This window comes from Dipodomys ordii, unplaced genomic scaffold (assembly GCF_000151885.1).
Source record: "Dipodomys ordii isolate 6190 unplaced genomic scaffold, Dord_2.0 Scaffold22, whole genome shotgun sequence".
NCBI lineage: Eukaryota > Metazoa > Chordata > Mammalia > Rodentia > Heteromyidae > Dipodomys > Dipodomys ordii.
In genome coordinates, this window is record NW_012267238.1 from 5948104 (window position 1) to 5967448 (window position 19345).

Here is a 19345-nt window from a genome sequence, read left to right on the forward strand (position 1 = left end):
CTTTTTTGCTCAAGGCTAGTGAGCCACAGCTCTACTTTTGCTTTTTTGGGGATGGGGGTAGTTAATTGGAGATAACAGTCTCACTTTCCCTTCCAGAATACCTTCAAACTGTGATCCTCAGATCTCGGCCTCTTGAGTAGCTAGGATTCAGGCATGAGCCACCAGCACCAGACTTCTCTGTGTATTTTTCATAATGAAAATATATACTTCACACGTTCACTTTGCTGAATGTCATCATAGGACTTGTGTTTTAATATTTCATAAAATTATTTTTCACATAAATTTTATCAGATTTGGCAACAGCCTGCAGTAAAGTGCCTAAACCCCTGAGAAATTTACTATGAGTAAGGTCCATGATTTTATTGTTATAGTTAACAAAGGAAACCTATCCTGTTCTGTAAAAATCTAGTCCTAGTTGCACTCAGCTTTTGAGTTGATACAGAAAGTTGAGGTCTTCTGACTATTTTTCCTTACATCACCTAAAACAACACTGTAAGCTAGTTGTCAAAGCCAAATAAGCTGAACAGGCATACACACACACACACACACACAAACACACACACACACACACACACACACACACACATACATATATATATATATATATATATATATACATATATATATATATATATATTGCTTCTCTTATTTTCTAAAAGGAAAAAGGTCAATGTTCTTTCCACAGTGTCCTTTTCTGGTTTCTTTTTACCTCTTCTTTTTAGAGCTAAGTCATTCTTACAAATGAAAAAAATCTATTCTAAAAGACAGCAGCAGGCTGGGATGTGGCTCAGTGCAAAGCACTTGCCTAGCAAGTGCAATGCCCTGGGTTGGATCCCTAGAACCCCAAAAGAAAACAAACAAAAAACACAGTTTAAAAAAGCCCAAAATAAAAAATAGCAACTACAATCAGTTTTTATTTAGCATACTGATTGGGTGTGGGTTACTCTCAAGCAGTTCCACGCTTTTAATATATCAGAGTCAGTTATCAGTGTGACTAACAGATAATGTTTTCAAGCCAATAGAACATTTACTAGTTTATCTGTTACAACTATATGTTCTACAAGCAGTTATTTAATAAACATACAGATTGTATTGAATCTCTACAAGGAACCATTTTCAGGTAATCTTGTCTGTTTAATCACCTTTTCCATTTGATTTGCCAAACCACTATTGTTTTTTTCTAGAAAATACTAGAATAAAGTATTTTTATCTAATCCATAATCTAGGCAATATTTTAGCATTCATCTATTGCAGGTGAAAATATTAAATGCTACTATTTCAAGTAAGACGTCTAGTAATGTTTTATTCCTATAACGTCTACCCGGAAACAATCTACTTCAACTTCTGAATGTTTGGTTTGGAGCACTTGTTTGATGAATATTCAGTTAAACACTTGGATACAAGCTCTTACCAGAAGATCAAATCCCGACCACTTATCTTGGAATGTTTCGGAAGGCATTCACCACCCTCTGTTAATTCTATAATCTTCTGTGCCTGGATCTCCAGGCACATGATGAATAGTGCCAACACCAAAGGCTTTGCTTTAGAAAATACGATTCTGCAGTGACATGCCTTAAGTTGAGCTTCTAGTCTTTCCAAATCAAATGTATTTTTTCTTTCAGATAGCAAGATCTCCTGAATGCAGGAAGAAGAGAGTTGTAGAAACTGAAAGGCCCTTGTAGCTTGAACTGTCCAACACTCCTTCTCCAAGACAGTCTTTCCCATTCTCATCAAAGTCTGAAACTGTACATCTATACTGACTTATTCAGCTCAAGTCAATTGCCAAAGGGACATTCCTTTCCTCTTCTATTGACTTTACAGCCAAGTAAAAGCAGCTCAGGCCAACACACCCAAGGTGCTTGGGCTGTACCTACGTTTTAGACAGGAATCTGTACAGTAAATTCACACTTAGAGAAAATCTCTGTCAAAGCGAAAGTACTGAGTCAGGCTCAGAGACCTTTTACTTCAAAGTCCCTGAGTCTCATAGTCATCCTGAGGCCATTATCATGGGCAGACTCCATCTGTCTTAAGCCACAGACTTCTAGATTCCTGTTCGAGGAGTGTTCAGCAGCTGGTGTAGCAGATTCTGGGCATTAGGTGTTGTTGATACCTCTATCATCTTGACAGCGCCAGCAGCTTCCCTGCAGTCTGCTCCCTCTCCAGGTTTGCTCTCATTTCGCCCCAAAACCAGACACTAGAGGCCTACAAGACAAAGGGACCTGTGGGCTTGGGTGGGGAGGCCCAGGAAGGGCCAGCTGTCCTGGATGGAGGGCTCCACTGAGCCTCCGAGGCAACCCTGTCCCTTACAATTCTCTGGTATGATTATAATGACTGTTCATTGATGGAAGGTAAGGCCACTTCATACAGTTTGGTCACTGTCCAGTTGGAGTAGTTAGCTTCCCACAACACATCATATAAGCTGAGTGGATTGCATTTCAGTACACACCTTTTGCTAATTTACTTAAGGCTAACAACAAACCCTGCTGGAAGTAAACTTAATAGGCCCAATTTGCTGTTACACTCATGACTGTACTACAGTAGAACCCACAAACATAAACCTAAGCTGCAAATGTAAAAGCCAGTAACTTTACTTTTAAACCTTTATGATCTATAAATATACAGCATACTCAACCAGAGAGCTGTGGAGTAAACACCTGACCTAGTTTCCTACTATGAAGCAGAGCATATTGGGAACAGAAAAGTCATACTGCATAAGCCATATATGTTGATGATTTCCGTGTTTGACCTATACGGTGTAAAACAAATGAGCAATTTCTTACAACTTGCCACTGTGCTATACTACAGCTTTTCAAATATTAGCTTTCCAAGCCAAGTGTGATAAAATGATCATTTCAGTCACCCCTGACCATCTGGTTGGTTCTTCAGCTGGTCCTTCCTTTGTGTGTTAGGCATGGGCACCTTGCCTGGAACAATAGATGGATGTGAACATGAGGCAAACAGGAACTCTTGTCTGTCAAAACAGGTGAATTTGTAGAGCCATGTGGGATATGCTTTGTGATGGAGAAGACTGAAAAGAAGTCAAGATTTAAAGTTGTTTTACACATACATCTGAACTCTACATTCCTTCCTAGTGCTACTGTGACTCATGCTCCTACCTACACCTATTCATCATTTGATTAACCAGGTTTATGAGCTCTCTCTGGGCTCCTCTCTAGCTTAGACTGGAGTTACCCTCAATTCTCATTTCAGCTTCGGAATGACTGAAGTTTACCAACTGTGTCTTCCTAGATGGCCAAGTATAAAAGCAGGGCTGGATTCCCAAAGAAAAATATTGAACAAGTAGGAGAGAAAGAGAATTCACTCATTGAACCCTAGTATGTGACTATCCAGCCAATCTACTGTCAGTCAAATGACTTACATTTGGAATGAGTGTCATGGAGGAAGATTGTAGAGAGTTATTAGAATGTTCGTTTGGGCACTGGAGTAGAGAGATCTCTATATCAAAAAGCAAAGAAGGAAGCCAGGCATGGTGGTACACATCTGTAACAGCAGCACTTGGGAGGCCAAAACAGAATTGTAGTAAACAGGTTACAGCAGAGAGGGCAGGAAGGGAGTATCTGGAGAATTAATTCATGCAATGGCATTGAAAGCCATCTGAAGAATTAGAATTTTGAAAGCTCTTGAAACTAGCATTGACTAAATGGAGGCAATGAGGACTTGCAGCTAGATAGAAGTAAAACGGTCCTGGTGAAGGACTGTAGAGATGGAAAATCAAATTGAGTTATATGGGGAGATTTAGGGTAAGTTATAGTGTGTAACTATACTCTAGTTTGGGATTTGATTTGTTAGGTCTTTTTTTTTACCCTGTCTCAAAACACACACACACACACATCAGTATCACTGTGTAGCTCAGGCTGTGCTTGAAGTTGTGATGCTCCTCCTCCCTCAGTCTCTTGAGTGCTGGGATTATAGTCAGGTACCACTATACCCAGTGGGATTTATTGGATGAGAAGTCTGAGACATCCTGCTAGCATAAGGAGCTAAAAGGATACATTTAAGAACGGAGAGTAAGATCATGGAGGACAAGAAGAGGAGCTCAGACTGAGTCTTCAGAAATAAGCCATTTCAGGATTGGGTGGGAGAATTTTGAAAGACAAGGACACCTTGGGGCTGGGAAGTTGGCTCAGTGGTAGAGTGCTTGCCTCTCATGCATGAGACCCTGGGTTCGATTCTCAGCACCACATAAGCAGAAAAAAGCCAGGAGTGGTGCTGTGGCTCAAGTGGTAGAGCACTAGCCTTGAGCTGAAGAGCTGAGGGACAGTGCCCATGCCCAGAGTTCAGGCCCCACGACCAACCAAAAAAAAAAAAAAGACAAGGACACCTCAAGCCAGATAGCATACCCAGCCACCTGGGGAAGCCTAGTGAGGGCCTGAGCTCTAGTTCCTTGGAGTCTGCAGGTGCCAGTGGCTGAGCTGGGTGTGACTAACTGGCAGAGCAGGCTATGTGACCAGCTTAAGGGGTGGGGGACAGTAACCCTGGAGCATAGGCTCCGACCTGGAACCCATTGGCATTCATCCTGATGGCATGATTACTAGATACATTATCTCCTTGGTGTCTCAAGGCCTGTATTGGGATCCTAGTCCTCTAGTGGAAAAACTATGTGATTGTGGCCAGGTCCCTTACCTAAATTTTGAAGTCTACATTTGAGAAGTATAGGAATGTCATAGGGTTGGCTTCCTTGGGTAGAGTCTAATTTTAACAGTTTCTGAACCAGATTTTTCTTGCAAGGCTACCTACAAACTTCTGAACAACCATGAGGACTCAGCCAAACTTCTAGACCATACTCACCCATGCAACAACGTTCCTCTTCCTCATAATCTGTTTGTCTTGGAGGTGGGACAGCTTTTTCTTTTTCCATTCATTCTTAGGGCTAAGGTGTGGCAGACATTGGACTGAGACTTTCTGCACCACACAATTTGTGTAAGAAAGGTCTGAAAAAGAAAGTTGTCTTCGAATCCTTCCTCTGAATGGCACACACCTTGTGGAAGCCATCCTTCCAAATACTACCTAGTTCATATGTCAGAGATCCTCGCTGGCCACTCTTTTATTCCAATAACCCCACCCCCTCTGGCCTGCCTTTCCACCTCATCCTAAAATTTCCCAAAGATACATGCTAAGGAGGAAAAAGCCAGTCAATCTGCAGATAGATGCCCTATGACAGTCCTGGGCACTGAGATCACCACCACTGGGACTCAGTCTGGGGAGGAATGTGGTCTTGTCTCTCTCCCTGGTGCTGCTCTCTTGTCCTCAGCTGTGCCTAGATTTAATCCATGCTCCCCACTCCCATCCATGAAGTTGCCAATAAATCTTCAGGTGTCCCTAATCCTCTAGACATATCTCACCATCTGAAACCTGTGCTTAGCCCCTTCCCTCTCTCTCCTTCCTCCCATTACTCTTTCCCCCTCCTTTGCCTCTCATCCAGATCCTCCTAAGCCTTCACGTGAGAAGTATAAGAAGCTGAACACTATAACAGAACATCCAATAAATCATCCCTGTCCTTCTGACAGCCTTGTCCACTCAAGCCTATCCTACTTTCCTCTGTGGACCACTGGACCATGAATTTCTTGAATTCCCCACTCCTTGCATCTGGGGCTGTCATAGGATATTAAATGTGGTAGATGCGACTTTATACAAGTTGTACAGCCCAAGCCCACTGAGGAAGTTCAGCAACCCAGGACAACAGCATGGGGAACAGAGGCCTAGCCAGCCCAGCTGAGCTAGCCTGAGCTGAGTTAGGACAGCCACATAAGGAAGCCCAGAAGAGCCCAGACCAAGAAACCCCTTGTCAAACCACGGAATCTTGAGAAATAGTGAACAGTGGTTATTTTAAGCTTTTAAGTTATAGGAACCCGTGTTACAGCAACAGATGCCTGATGAAACATAGCTTTAGTGTGAAATCTTTCCCAGTGGACTCAGGAGCTCTTTTCCAAGTTCTGTCCCTGGGTTCTGATGTCATACCATCTTATAATCATTGTATGCCTAGCGCCTTTCTTCCAGGATGCAATGAGTTCCTTGAGGACCAGAACAGAGTCTATTCATCTCTATGTCCTGAACTTTCACAGAAATGGGATAAACGCTTAACTACAAGCCATTTCAGGATGCTCCAGTGTTAGAAGCATAATTCAGTGGCAGAGTATTGTGCTTAGCATACACAAGGCCCTGAGTTCAATCCTCAGTGCCCCCCAAAACTAATAAAAGATCAGTAACTGTCACTAATTTAGAAAAGGTTTCTATATAAGCATTTTACATAAAACTTTGTTGACAAGGATTTTAAAGTACATCCTATGTTAATGGAAGAGGCCCAGACCTGGAATGGCTCACAACCGAGCAGGAAAACTAAACTCTACAGTGTAGCGTTAAACAATTCCTGTGTAGTTGTGTCTATCAGTTGGAGGACACAGGTCAGTTGATCAATAAGAGGTGATATAGAAGCATAATCTATAGCAAGCTAGCTGAGGAAACTTGCAGCCACCCTGCTCCCTTTTCCCCCTCCCCCAGAGGGGGAGGGGTAATGGAGAGAAGAAGGAGGATTGGTCAAAAGCAAGAACAGTCCTGGGTGTGAAAGCCTAGTTGTATAAAATAAAGACTGAGACCCAACCTGGGATGGCCCCTGCCTAATTCTCTTCTCTCCGACATACAAGGTAAGAGGGAGGGGGGAGGTCTGGATTTCTTCCTATTGCGAAGGAGACACCTTTTTCCATCTCCCCACTCCCTTCTTAGAGCAAGAACCAAGGAGGTCAGGGTGAGAGTTTCCAGGTCGCAGGACTGCTGGAGTCCAGTGCAGCCCCCCTCCCCAGGGGTTCAGGCTTCACATTGGGAGTTGAAGTCAAAGCCCCAATAGTAACAGGTTTCTTTGCCTACCATATCTGCCAGACACAGAATTCCCCTGGAATTCCTGGGATTCTAAGGGGTTGATAGGTGACCAGGAATCTATGTTCCAACTACCTGGGTTTTCAACCAAAGAAGGGAGTAACCAAAGCTGTTCTTAGAAATGAAGGGCGGGGGGGGGTAATTTCAGACAGTGTGAGCAGTATTACAGGTGTAGGGTAATGAACAGGTGCACAAAGGTCTGTCTGAGGCCTACAATGGGGGCATTACAGTGTACCATGTGAGAAGGCTGGGCTTTCCCCATACAAACCCGATCACCTTGGCCCCATAATTAGTCCATTGTTAAGGTTTTCATTTAACTACATGCCAGGCATGGTGCCCGTGTCTTAACTCAAAATCTTGGGACACTGAGATAAACTCCTTGCCCAAGATCTCACTTAAACAAACACCAAACAAGTGGCAAATATGTTCCTTTTCACCAATTTTGCACCAAAAAGACAGATCTATTGACCTGGACTTACCAGGAGATGACCTGAAGGAGGTAGAACTAAAGCTGAGTCCCAAGAGACAAGGGAGCAGGGTCAGTGGAGAACAGCAAAGCTTAAGGTAGGGGCTCCAGGGTACCAGGAGCAAAAGATGGTCCAGTAAAAAGGACTATAGAGCAAAGCCCTGTGGTGGCAGTGTAGCATCCAGATACAGTGGTGAGCAAGCCAACACTGTCCTTAGAAGCAAGGCTTGGCCCTATACCATTGCCTGATATATATTTAAAGCTGGCTGTGATCCAGGTTCCTGGATCAAGTTCATCAAGGAACCAGTGTTGCTGAAGTGGGATTTATTGTTGCATTAGGGCTCAGCTCATTGTATTTCTGAGAAAAGATTCAGGGCAAAGAAACGTGGAGGAGGAATGCTTCCTTTCATTCTTTTTCATGTGTGTTTCGAGGGTTGCTGGGGATTTAACTCTGGATTTGCTACATGTTGGGCAAGTATTCTGAGTATTCTATACCACAAGCTCTTTAATTTGTGTTTATGTTTTCTTTTTAAGTTATGATTTTATTATCTTTAATTATACAAAATAGTTACAATTCAACCTGCTAGTTTCTGAGTACAATGCATCTTGATCAGTACCCCTTTCATCGTCCCCCTCCCATTTCAACCCCTGCCTTTTTGTGCTAGTACTGGGATTTTGTCCAGGCTGGCCTGAAACTTCCTATCTCAACCTTCCAAGTAGCTATGTAATACAAGCTACTAGTGGTACAAGTATGTACCACTATGGTTGGATAGGAAAACTTTTTATTAGTAGGACTGGGATTGAACACGGGGCGTTTATGCTTGCTAAGCAAGTTCTTTACCACTTATGCCATGCCTCCAGCATATGAATACTATTTAGTAATTCTTTTAAAAGCATTTGTAAGGCCCTTCAGCAGTCACACAATTGCTTTCCTATTTCATCAAAAGACGAGTGTTACATCTTCAGTTTTCCAGATGAAGAACTAAGATCTAGACTGTTAACTAAGTCATAAAAGGAGCTGGGACTCAATGCCCACTTGTTTGTGATTCAAGTTCTATTTCCTTTTTTATTCTTTGAACCATTGAAAAGTATATTATTACTATCCCAAACAGTCCAAACACAGAACTATACATTGAGTTTGTATAACATAGAGCTTGCTTTGTTGTCCCTTTTTTCCCAGGACACCAGCATTGAAGCAGGACTTCATGAAGAGTAAGGAGAAAGGGGGGGCGCTTTTCATATGGTGCTTAAGGTGGCAGTGACACACATACTTGGTTCTTCCACTTGTCCCAGTACCTCACTGTTACCCTTCTTCACTGAGCCACCTCTGTGCCACTTCAAGCCGACAATTGTATATAGCCTTCATCTATTTGGTATGTACTAGATCCCAGTTCAATTCAGTAATCCCTACTGTATGCAAATTACTCTGCCAGAAAGCATTGAGTACACACTTTGGGAAGAGTAGTCCTTCAATAACTCTTGACTGGCACAATTACAACAGCTAATGTACACTGAATACTATATGCCAAGTGCTATGCTAAATTTGTGGCACACATTATTTAGCTGCCTTCTTCCTCCTCCCTCTTCCCTTCCCTCCTCCTTTTTCTTGACTAGGAAGAGCCTTGAATTTCCTAGGCAAGCATTGTATTACTTGAGGCATGTCCCTCAGTCCTTGCTTTAGTTTATTTTTCAGATAGGATCTCACTGGCTCTCCAGCTTAATTTTTGAGATGGGGGGGGTCTCACTCTTTGTCCAGGTCCTTCTCCCACATAGCTGGAATCACAGGCATAAGCCACTGTACCTGACCCTCAGAAACTTTTTGTTGTTGTTGTTGTGGGGCTTGAACTCAGGGCCTGCGCTCTTTTGCTCAAGGCTAGCACTCTATCACTTTAAGCCACAGTGCCACTTCTGGTTTTCTGGTGGTTAGTTGGAGATAAGAGTCTCATGGACTTTCCTGCACAGGCTGGCTTTGAACCACAGTCCTCACATCATCCTCCTGCATAGCTAGGATTACAGATGTGAGCCACCAGCACCCAGCAAGAAACTCTTAAGCTAGATGTGGTTGCACATGCTTGTAGTCTGAGTATTTGAGAGGATTATGCAAGAAGCTCTCAAGTTGAAGGCCAACATGGGGCTACATAAGACACTGCCTCAAAAAAGTTATTTTAAAAACTTTGAAGAAGCAGGCATATGCTCAAATAGGCAGGTCGAAAATGGTGGAGATGGCATTTGAATCCAGGCAACCAGCATCTATCCGTGGTTTGTGTCATTCTCCCTCTAGGGCATAAGGGTGAACAGCAGAGATGCACCCTTGTGCTCAAGGTGCTTCCAGACTAGTAGGGAAGGTAGCCCAGGAATGACTAACAAAGTGCTTGGACTTTGAACACCACAAACCTTCCTTCAAGGATTGGCCTCTGCCAATGCAGCAAAGGATAGGAAACAGGGAAGTGGAGAAGTCAGTTGATGTGAGGAATAGCACCAGGAAAAGCTCTCAGGAAGAAGCTTGGTGGCAGGCTGTGATGTGGTGTTCAAAGGTTACTCCTGTCAGCACAAGAGGAGGAGGAGAGAGTAAGCAGAAGGCTACTTGATCTGAGCAGGATTCACCTAATGGCTTGGATTGGCCAGTTGATAAAGGAAATGGATATGTACAGGATGCTGAAATACTTGGAAATAACTGGGTTTAGAAATAACTGGGAAGAGCTGGAAAGGTGGCTTAGTGGTAGAGCACTTGCCTTGCATGCATGAGGCCCTGGGTTCGATTCCTCAGCGCCACATAAGCAAAAAGAAAAAAGCCAGAAGTGGTGCTGTGGCTCAAGTGATAGAGCGCTAGCTTTGAGCTGAAGAGCTGAGGGACAGCGCCCAGGCCCAGAGTTCAGGCCCCATGACTGGACCCAAAAGAAAAGAAAAGAAAAAGAAATAACTGGGAAATAACCAGGGTTTAGAAATGAAGGAAAGAAGAAGTCAATTAAGGATTCTGGCTTGAACAACATAGGATGGTGGCACTCTGGGGAAACTCTGGGAGCGGGGTGGAGAGTTTAGGTTGCAATAAAGGTGGCTATGGCCGGGCATTAGTGACTCACACCTGTGATCCTAGATACTCTGAGGATTGCGGTTTGACATCAGCCAGGCAGGAAAGTTCATGATACTTTTTATTTCCAATTAACTACCAAAAATCTGGATGTGGAGCTGCTCAAGTGGTAGAGTGCCCCCCTTGAGGAAAAACACACACACAAAAAAAAACTAAGAAACAGTACCCAGGTCCTGAGTTCAAGCCTCAGTACCGGCACAATTTAAAAGAAAAAGAAACTGGAGAGTCAAAAGTCACTTATTGTCACACCCACACTGAAGAGTGATAATCTACTAACCTTTCCTCCTGTCTTTCCTCCCTTCCTTCTTTGTAGTACTGTGTTGTTGTATATGTGTTTTAACTCAGGACCTCCTATTTGCTAGGCGGATGCTCCATCCACCACTTGAGCCACACCTTAACCCTTTCTTTTTATTTTTCAGCCAGTCTTGAGTTTTTGCCCTCCTACCTATGCCTCCCCAGTACTTGGGATTACATACAGTGTTTGCCAGCTCACAACTGGCTTGTTTTGTTGAGATGGGGGGGGGATCTTTGTTAGCCCTCCCACTCTTCTCTTCCACCCTCCCACCTCACCGGCCTCCCATCCTCATCTTCTTGCATCTCTTACTTCTGAGTAGCTGGAACTACAGCCACATACCCTGGACACCTGGGACCCTCCGTGTTTTCTTGAATTTGGAGTCCTTATGAGCAGAGTTAGAAAGGGCTGGGTTCTGAGAGGAATGGAATGGCGTTGGAGTGGCATGCCATTTGAGGCCAAAGACTTCTGGCTCACATCTGCCTCCATTTACCCACCACTTTCCCCCCCTCCCCCCCCTCCCACCCCAGATGGCTCTTCCCTGCCGCAGATCGGTGACTCCCAAGACTCTGGCCTTCCTTCTGGTGGGCGTGAGTTTCCTGGCCCTGCACCTGTGGCTCCTCGAGACCCCGAGGTCCCCGGAGGAGGAGGGGGGGGAGAGGCAGGGAAGGCTGGACGGGGAGGGGCACACCGAGGGTTTCGCCGCAGGACAGCCGGGGACGCCGCACCAGGGGCCACTATGCCTGGCCAACACCTCCGTGGCCAACAGCACGGCGGACTTCGAGCAGCTGCCCGCTCGGATCCAGGACTTCCTGCAGTACCGCCACTGCCGCCGCTTCCCGCTGCTCTGGGACTCGCCCACCAAGTGCGCGGGCCGCCGCGGGGTCTTCCTGCTGCTGGCCGTGAAGTCGGCGCCTGCGCACTACGAGCGGCGCGAGCTCATCCGGCGCACGTGGGGGCGGGAGCACGGCGGCGGCGGCGGCGGGCGGCTGGTGCGTCGCGTCTTCCTGCTGGGCACCCCGGCGCCTGAGGAGGCCGCGCAGGCGCCGCGGCTGGCCGAGTTGGTGGGGCTGGAAGCGCGCGAGCACGGCGACGTGCTGCAGTGGGCCTTCAGCGACACCTTCCTCAACCTGACGCTCAAGCACCTGCACCTGCTGGACTGGCTGCACGCCCGCTGCCCCGGCGCCAGCTTCCTGCTCAGCTGCGACGACGACGTCTTCGTGCACACGGCCAACGTGCTGCGCTTCCTGGAGGGCCAGGCCGCGGGTCGTCACCTCTTCACCGGGCAGCTCATGGCCGGCTCCGTGCCCATCCGGGACCGCCACAGCAAGTACTTCGTGCCCCCGCAGCTCTTCCCCGGCGAGGCCTACCCGGTGTACTGCAGCGGCGGCGGCTTCCTCCTGTCCCGCCACACGGCCCGAGCCCTGCGCGCCGCGGCCCGCCGCACCCCGCTCTTCCCCATCGACGACGCCTTCATGGGCATGTGTCTGCAGCGCGCCGGCCTGGAGCCCAGCGGCCACGAGGGCATCCGGCCCTTCGGGGTGCAGCTGCCGGGCGCCCAGCGGCCCTCCTTCGACCCCTGCGTGTATCGACAATTGCTGCTCGTGCACCGCTTTGCGCCCTACGAGATGCTGCTCATGTGGAAAGCGCTGCATGACCCGGCGCTGAGCTGCAGACGAGGACAAAGGGTACCCTAAGGACTCAGGGTTTGAGGGGAGGGTCAGTGCACAGAGCAGCGGCCTCAGCCCCCAGGGCCTCCCCACGGGATGCTTTCCATGCTGTGATGGTCGGATCCCACTGAGATGACCTTTGAGAGGAGGACTCTGGAAAATACTATAATCTATTTTCCTGCCCCGCCTCCCTCTCTCCCCCCCCTCCCTCATCCAGGACCTTATTGGTCAGGAGATCTGGCCCCAGCATAACTCTGATTATTTAAATCTCCCAAGGCTCACATGGTGGGAAAATTATGCACCCATCTCATTCAAGAAGATAGAAGCAAAAATCCTATAAAATGAGAATGGAGGTGGCTCATACATATAACCCTAGATACTTAGGATGCCGAGATCCAAATGATTGTGACTTGAGAGGAGTTCAGGAAAGAGAATATATAGCAAGGCCCCATCTCAACCAATTAAGATGGGTATAGTGGCACACTGGTTGGCTTAGCAACACAGAAGGCATAGAAGGATTTTGGCTTAAGACCCTATCTCAAAAATAACTAGAAAATGGCCACTTTTCTTTTTCTTCTTGAATCACAGACGGGGGGGGGACCCTATATAAAAATGCTAGAGGGGCTGTTCCGGGATTGTAGCTTAGTGGTAGAGTGTATGCCTAGTATGCATGAAGCCCTAGATTCAATTCCTCAGTACCACATAAACAGAAAAAGCCAGATGTGGCTCGCTCAAGTGGTAGAGTGCTAGCCTGGAGCACAAAGAGGCCACTAGACCAAAAAAAAATTAGAAACCTGGCATTGGTGCCCACACCTGTAATCCTAGTTGTAATCTTAGCTATTGAGGAGGCTGAGAACTGAGGATCACAGTTCAAAGCCAGCCAGGGCAAGAAAGTGTATGAGACCCTAAACCTCCAGTTAGCCACCAGAAAACCTGAAGTGGTGCTGTGGCTCAAAGTGCAAAAGCAAAGGAGCTCAGGGACAGCACCCAGGCCCCAAGTTCAAGCCCTACACTCCCCCTCCCTCCAAAAAATGCTAGAAGTATCTGGGTGTGGTGGAACTGAGAAATTCTCCAGCACCCAGGAGCATTATAGGAGCCAGAGAGAGGGAGAAGAAGGAGGAAGATACAGGGTAGAGAAAAGGGACAGAATTCCAGTAGACAAATGCAGTAATAGCAAAAAGGGATCAGACCTGGATGGGTTTGTACAGAAAAATCAGCTGAGTTTAACCTTAGAAAATCAGTCACAGGGTGAAGGGTATAGCTCTGGGGGTATAGCTCAACAGTAGAGTGCTGGCTTATCTAGTATGTATGTGGCAGGCTATGGGTCTGTCCCAGCACTCAATCAGAGAAAGAGAAATATGAGCATCTCAACCTGTGGAAAGCTTTTAATTAAAATTCACATCCAGGGGTGAGGATGTAGCTAGTGCTTGCTTAGTAAAATGGACAAAAAAAATCAACATCCATTAGTGCTTTTAAAGAAAATTTTAGAAGCGTAAACATTGTCTATAAAGTTAGGAACAAGACAAAATGTGCCCATTATCTAACACTGCTATTTAACTCTGTCCAAGACTCAAGGGCACCAGAAGACAAGGATAGAAAAAGACAGTGATGCTGTGTCTGGTGGCTCACATTTGTAATCAGATCTGGATGGTCCTGGTTTTGTAGCAAACCTGGACAGAATAGTTCATGAGACTCCCATCTCCAGTTAACAAGCAAAAGCTAAGCTGGAGTCATGGCTCAAGTGTTAAGAGAGTTGACTAAGCAAACTTAAGTGAGAGCATGAGGTCCTGAGTTCATGCCCTGTTAATGGCAAACAAAAAATGACAATAATTAGAAATAAACACATTTTCTTTAAAATCTTTGAAGTTTACAAGTTTATCAAATCTAGTTTTCCTTTTCTATAACAATGGTTAATATGTATTCTGCCCACATAGATATTTTTAAAAAGCAAGATAGCCCAGCACCCATGCCTCATGCCTGTAATCCTAGCTACATAGGAGGCTGAGATCTGAAGATCCATGGTTGAAGCCAGCCTAGGCAGGAAAGTGAAACTCTTAACACCAAGCCAGAGGTGGAGCTGTGGCCAAGTGGCAGAATGCTTGCCATGAACCCAGGCCATGAATTCAGGCCCCAGGACCAACACAAACACATGGGACAGTGATTTAGTTTTATTATGAAATACAAACAAAAGAAATGTTCATTAAAAATAATATGCATGCAGGGCGCTGGTGGCTCATACCTGTAATCCTAGCTACTCAGGAGGCTGAAATCTGAGGATCTGGGTCTAAAGCCAGCCTGGGCAGGAAAGTCTATGAGATTCTTATCTCCAATAAACCACCAGAAAACTAGAAGTGGTGCTGTAGCTCAAATGGTAGAGTGCTCGAGCTGAGGAACAGCAGCCAGGCCCAGAGTTCAAGCCCCATGACCGGGAAAAAAAGCCATTTTGATGTATAAATTCTTGGGTAAAACAACAAACCTCCCTATTTCCAAATCTCCCTCTAGAGGGCAGTATGCTGCCTTCAAAACTGCTACTCTATATAAATCTCTGCCCTCCACCAAACATACCACCCTTAACTTGTTAAATTAGTAAAAAAAAAAAAAAAAAAAAAATGTACTAAAATTTCCAGCCTGTAACTCTAGCAAAAACCTCCTGCCTCTTGAGTAGATGAAAAGTTATTTTTAAAAACTACCACTGTGAGCTGGTGGCTTATGCCTATAATCCTAGCTACTCTGGAGGCTGAGATCTAAGGATTGAGGTTCAAAGCCAGCAGGAAACTCCATGAGACTCTTATCTCCAATAAACTCAAGCCAGAATTAGCGCTGTGGCTCAAGTGCTAGGGCACTTGCCTTGAGCATAAGAAGCTCAGGGACAGCACTCAAACCCAGAGTTCAAGCCCCACACTGGAAAATACACACACACACACACACACACAAAACCATTACTTCTGGGCTGAAGGTGTGGCTCAAGTTAGAGCACCTGCCAAGCAATTATAAGGCTCTGAGTAAAAAGCCCAATATTATCAAGAAATAATTACATAAAAGGAAAAATGCCATTTCTCAAGAAATGTAAAGGCAGTTCAAACTGAATAAAAAAGATTTTCACAAAATAAAAAATGCAGGGATGGGAAGTTGGCTCAGTGGTAGAGCTCTTGCCTTGCATGCATGAGGCCCTGGGTTCGATTCCTCAGCACGGCATAAGCAAAAAGAAAAAACCCGGAAGTGACGCTGTGACTCAAGTGGTAGAGCGCTAGCCTTGAGCTGAAGAGCTGAGGGACAGCGCCCAGGCCCAGAGTTCACACCCCACGACCAGACCTCCCAAAAAATAAAATAAAAAATGCAGTATTTTTTTTATAAATTAATGCAAAGAAATACCATGTTATAAAGTTACACCTAAGCTTCTGACTTCCTTGGATTCTTTTTTTATTTGTTTATTTTTTGCCAGTCTTGGGGCTTGAACTCTGGGCCTGGGTGCTGTCCCTTAGCTCTCTAGCTCAAGGTTAACACTCTACCACTTGAGCCATTGTGCCACTTCTGGTTTTCTGGTAGTTTATTGGAGATAAGGATCTCATAGACTTTCCTGCCAGGATTGGCTTTGGACCGTGATTCTCAGACCTCAGCCTCCTGAGTAGCTAGGATTACAGGCATGAGCCACCAGCGCCCAGCTGGATTCTTAACTATCATCACCAAAAAAGAGAAAGACTATCATCCCTACTTGGCAGATGTGAAGACTGAGGCCAGTAGAATGACATATCCAAGGTCATTGTTGAGTCTGTTGGACCTGAAGGACTAGTTGCCAGACTTCCTGTCTGCTGTCCCTGGGCTCTGACTGCTGCCCAACCACCACACAATGTCCACTCCCTCCAAAGGCTGGAATTGCACAGGTCACAAGCCAGGCTTGCAGGCTTCTAAGAGGAGGAGGCAGATAGCAATTTGACTGTCTGTTATCCTCATGGGGTCAATTCCCGCAGCTGGCTTGGCCCTCCTTCTGCTCTACAGCTTCGGGAAAAGTGCCAGTCTCTCAGTGTTAAATCAACATTCTAACAATTTCTTCAGAGATGAGCCCTCTCCACTCTGGGACAGTCATTTACAGACTAATTCTGTCCTGGTGAGGGCTGCTCCTCCCCACAGCCTACCCCTGTTCGGCCTCTGAATGACAAACAGCTCCATTAATGCATTTTTCTCAACAGAAGAATGGTCTTTCCAGAAGATTAATCCTGATGCTCCCAAGAACAGAGAAATGACATCAGTTTTTAAATGCCATCCTGGAGCTTTACTCTTGCTCTCTACAATTTTAAGCATGAGGAAAGTATTGGATGTGGATTTGCACAAGGTCATAGGCTGCTAGGATTAGAGGAATTGGGGAGGAGGCAGGAAAGAGGGCAGGGGATAACAGGCAAGGGTGGCCAGGGCAGGCACTCACACCAAGAAGAAATAAGCGGAGGGTAATTACAAGGTAATTAGAGCTCAAAGAGGCTTGTGGCCTTGGTGGACTGGGGGCATGATGGAGAGGAAGGAGGTGATCAGAAAAGAGGGTGACTTAGGTTAAAGTGATCCTGCAGTTGGATGCCGTGAATCTTGGAGATGATCTGAGCATCCATGCTAGCGAAGAAGGAACCCTGGGAGCGTGTGGAACCCACAAGTCGCACATGAACTCTCTGAGATGCAGACAGATGCTTGGGTGCCAAGGCTTCTTCCAGCATTCCTCACCCAATCCCAGCTGAAATGGGGGTCCAAAGGGTCAGGTGTGAGACAGATACATCCCATACACACCAAGACCCTCCAGTTTACCAGAGTATCTGGCTTGTCAGCTTACTCAGCCACAGCTTCTGTCCCCAGGCACCAAGGGACACAGATCCACCTCTCCCTGGTTGCCTTCCAGAACTAAATACCTTAAGGCCTAAGATATAGCCAAGACCCCTTGAGCACCTTCAGCCCTAGGCCCCCACCCCATTCCCCTGTTCAGTGATGACTGACCTGGGAGCTGGCAGCGAACTGAGCTTCTCTTTCCCCACAGGCTGGAGTGAGGACTGTGGGCCTCTACCTTCTGGAGTGGGAGACATGGGCAGGTACCACCTCCAAGGTGGTACAGGAAAGGCCTGCCACCACCCTTTCTCCCATAATGTGGAACACGGGGACCCAGCTGCCCTTCTTGGTGGAAATCAGTCTCTAGCCCCTTGACTGTCTGGAGCCTTGGTTGGGCAGGATAACCCCATCCAAGGGTCTTGGAGTCTATATCATCAGCTTTGAGGACTTAGCAGAGAATCCAGATGGCCACTTTAAAAAACAGCAAGGCAAGGCCTGGTGCCAGTGGTTCACATCTGTAATTCCTGCTACTTAGGAAGCTGAGATCTGAGGACAGAGGTTTGAAGCTGTCCAGGCAGGAAAGTCCATGAGACACCTAACTCCAACCACCAAAAGAAGAAAAAAGAGCCAAAAGTGGAGCTGTGGTTCAAGTGGTTGATAACGAAAGCTTAAGGACAATGCCCAGGCCCTGAGTTCAAGCCTCAGGACTTGAACAACAACAAAAAGCCACACAGATGTGTGGCTCAGCATTAATAAGTGTGCTTAGCATGTTTGGGCCCATGGGTTTAATTGCACCAAACAAATTTTTCTCAAGTTAAACATACATGTAGGTACTGGACTCACATCTACAATCCTAGCTACTCATGAGGCTGAGAATGAAGATTGAGGATTGAAGCTAGATTGGGCAGGAAAGTCCTTGAGAGATTGATCTTCAATTAACAGCAAAAACTAGAAGTAGCACTGTGGCTGAAGTAGAGCTCCAGTAGTGGAGCTTGAGAGAAAAAGCTAAGTTTAGCTGTGTCCAGGCCCTGAGTTCAAGCCCCAGTACTACTGCAACAGTAAGGAAAGTCCTTGAGATACTGATTGATCTCCACTTAACAGCAAAAACTAAACGTGGCACTCTGGCAGAAGTGGTAGAGCTTCAGTAGTGGATCTTGAGAGAAAAAACTAAGTGGCAGTGTCTAAGCCCTGAGTTCAAGCTCCAGTACTAGTACACACGTATATCAAAGCCAACCCGGACAGGAGAGTCCATGAGACTCTTCAATTAACAGAAAACCAGGAGCAGAGCTATGGCTCAAAGTGGTAGGAGTACTAGCCTTGAACAAAAACTCATGGACTGTGCCCAGACCCTGAGTTCAAGCCTCCTGACTGACCAAAAAAAAAAAAAGTTAAACACAGAATCTCTGTAGGAACCAGCAATTCTACTTCTAGATACACCCATGGAATTGAAAACAGATGTCTACACAGAAACTTGTACATGAATACCAACAGCAGAACTACAGTAGCCAAAAAATGGGAAACCCCAAATACTCATCATCAGAATGGATAAACAAAATCTGGAATATTAGCACAATGGGCCATGAAAATGAATCAAGTATTGGCTCACACTGTAACATGGATAAACCTTGAACGTATTATGCTAAGGGAAAGCAGGCAGAGAGGAAAGGTCACATATCATAGGATTTCCCTGTGTGAAACATTCAGAGTGGGCAAATCCAGAGACAAATGATCTGTTGCCAAAGGCTGTGGGGAGGAGGAGCTCAGACGCCTGCTAATGGGTAATGGGCTTTTTTGTGTGTGATGAAAATGTTCTAAAATTAGATAGTTGTGATGACTGCACACTTTTGAAGATAAATTAAAAAAACACTTAATTGATACTGGGGTGAATTGTAGGTCCTTGTGTGTGCTGAGCATGTCCAGTACCATAGCTAGCTATAAGCCCAGCTTCTACAGATGAACTTAATGGTATGTAAATTATACCTCAATACTCATAAGATATAGTCAAGGAAGAGGGTTCCTCCTCATCTTCCCTGCTTTTCTTTCTGCTCTCCATTCCAGTCTCTTGATTGATTCTTCCTCTGTTTCCTCCGCACAGTGGAGCAGATCTGTGTGTATTCTTATACTTTCTTTTTTTT

At 45.8% G+C, this 19345-nt stretch overlaps 1 protein-coding gene and 1 pseudogene across 1 annotated transcript; one reads left to right on the forward strand and one right to left on the reverse strand.

Annotated features, from left to right (window-relative positions):
• Nucleotides 1-1317: 1317 nt before the first annotated feature.
• Nucleotides 1318-2119, reverse strand: LOC105983865 (annotated as a pseudogene).
• Nucleotides 2120-11267: 9148 nt separating this feature from the next.
• B3gnt6 (UDP-GlcNAc:betaGal beta-1,3-N-acetylglucosaminyltransferase 6) lies at nucleotides 11268-12434 on the forward strand. The gene has a single exon (XM_013014070.1). The coding sequence runs from the start codon at nucleotides 11268-11270 to the stop codon at nucleotides 12432-12434; it is 1167 nt and encodes a 388-aa protein (XP_012869524.1).
• The last annotated feature ends 6911 nt before the right edge of the window (nucleotides 12435-19345 follow it).

What these genes read in the sequence shown, in the direction of transcription:
- B3gnt6 (XM_013014070.1), top strand. Translation starts at nt 11,268, where the DNA reads ATGGCTCTTCCCTGCCGCAGATCGGTGACTCCCAAGACTCTGGCCTTC.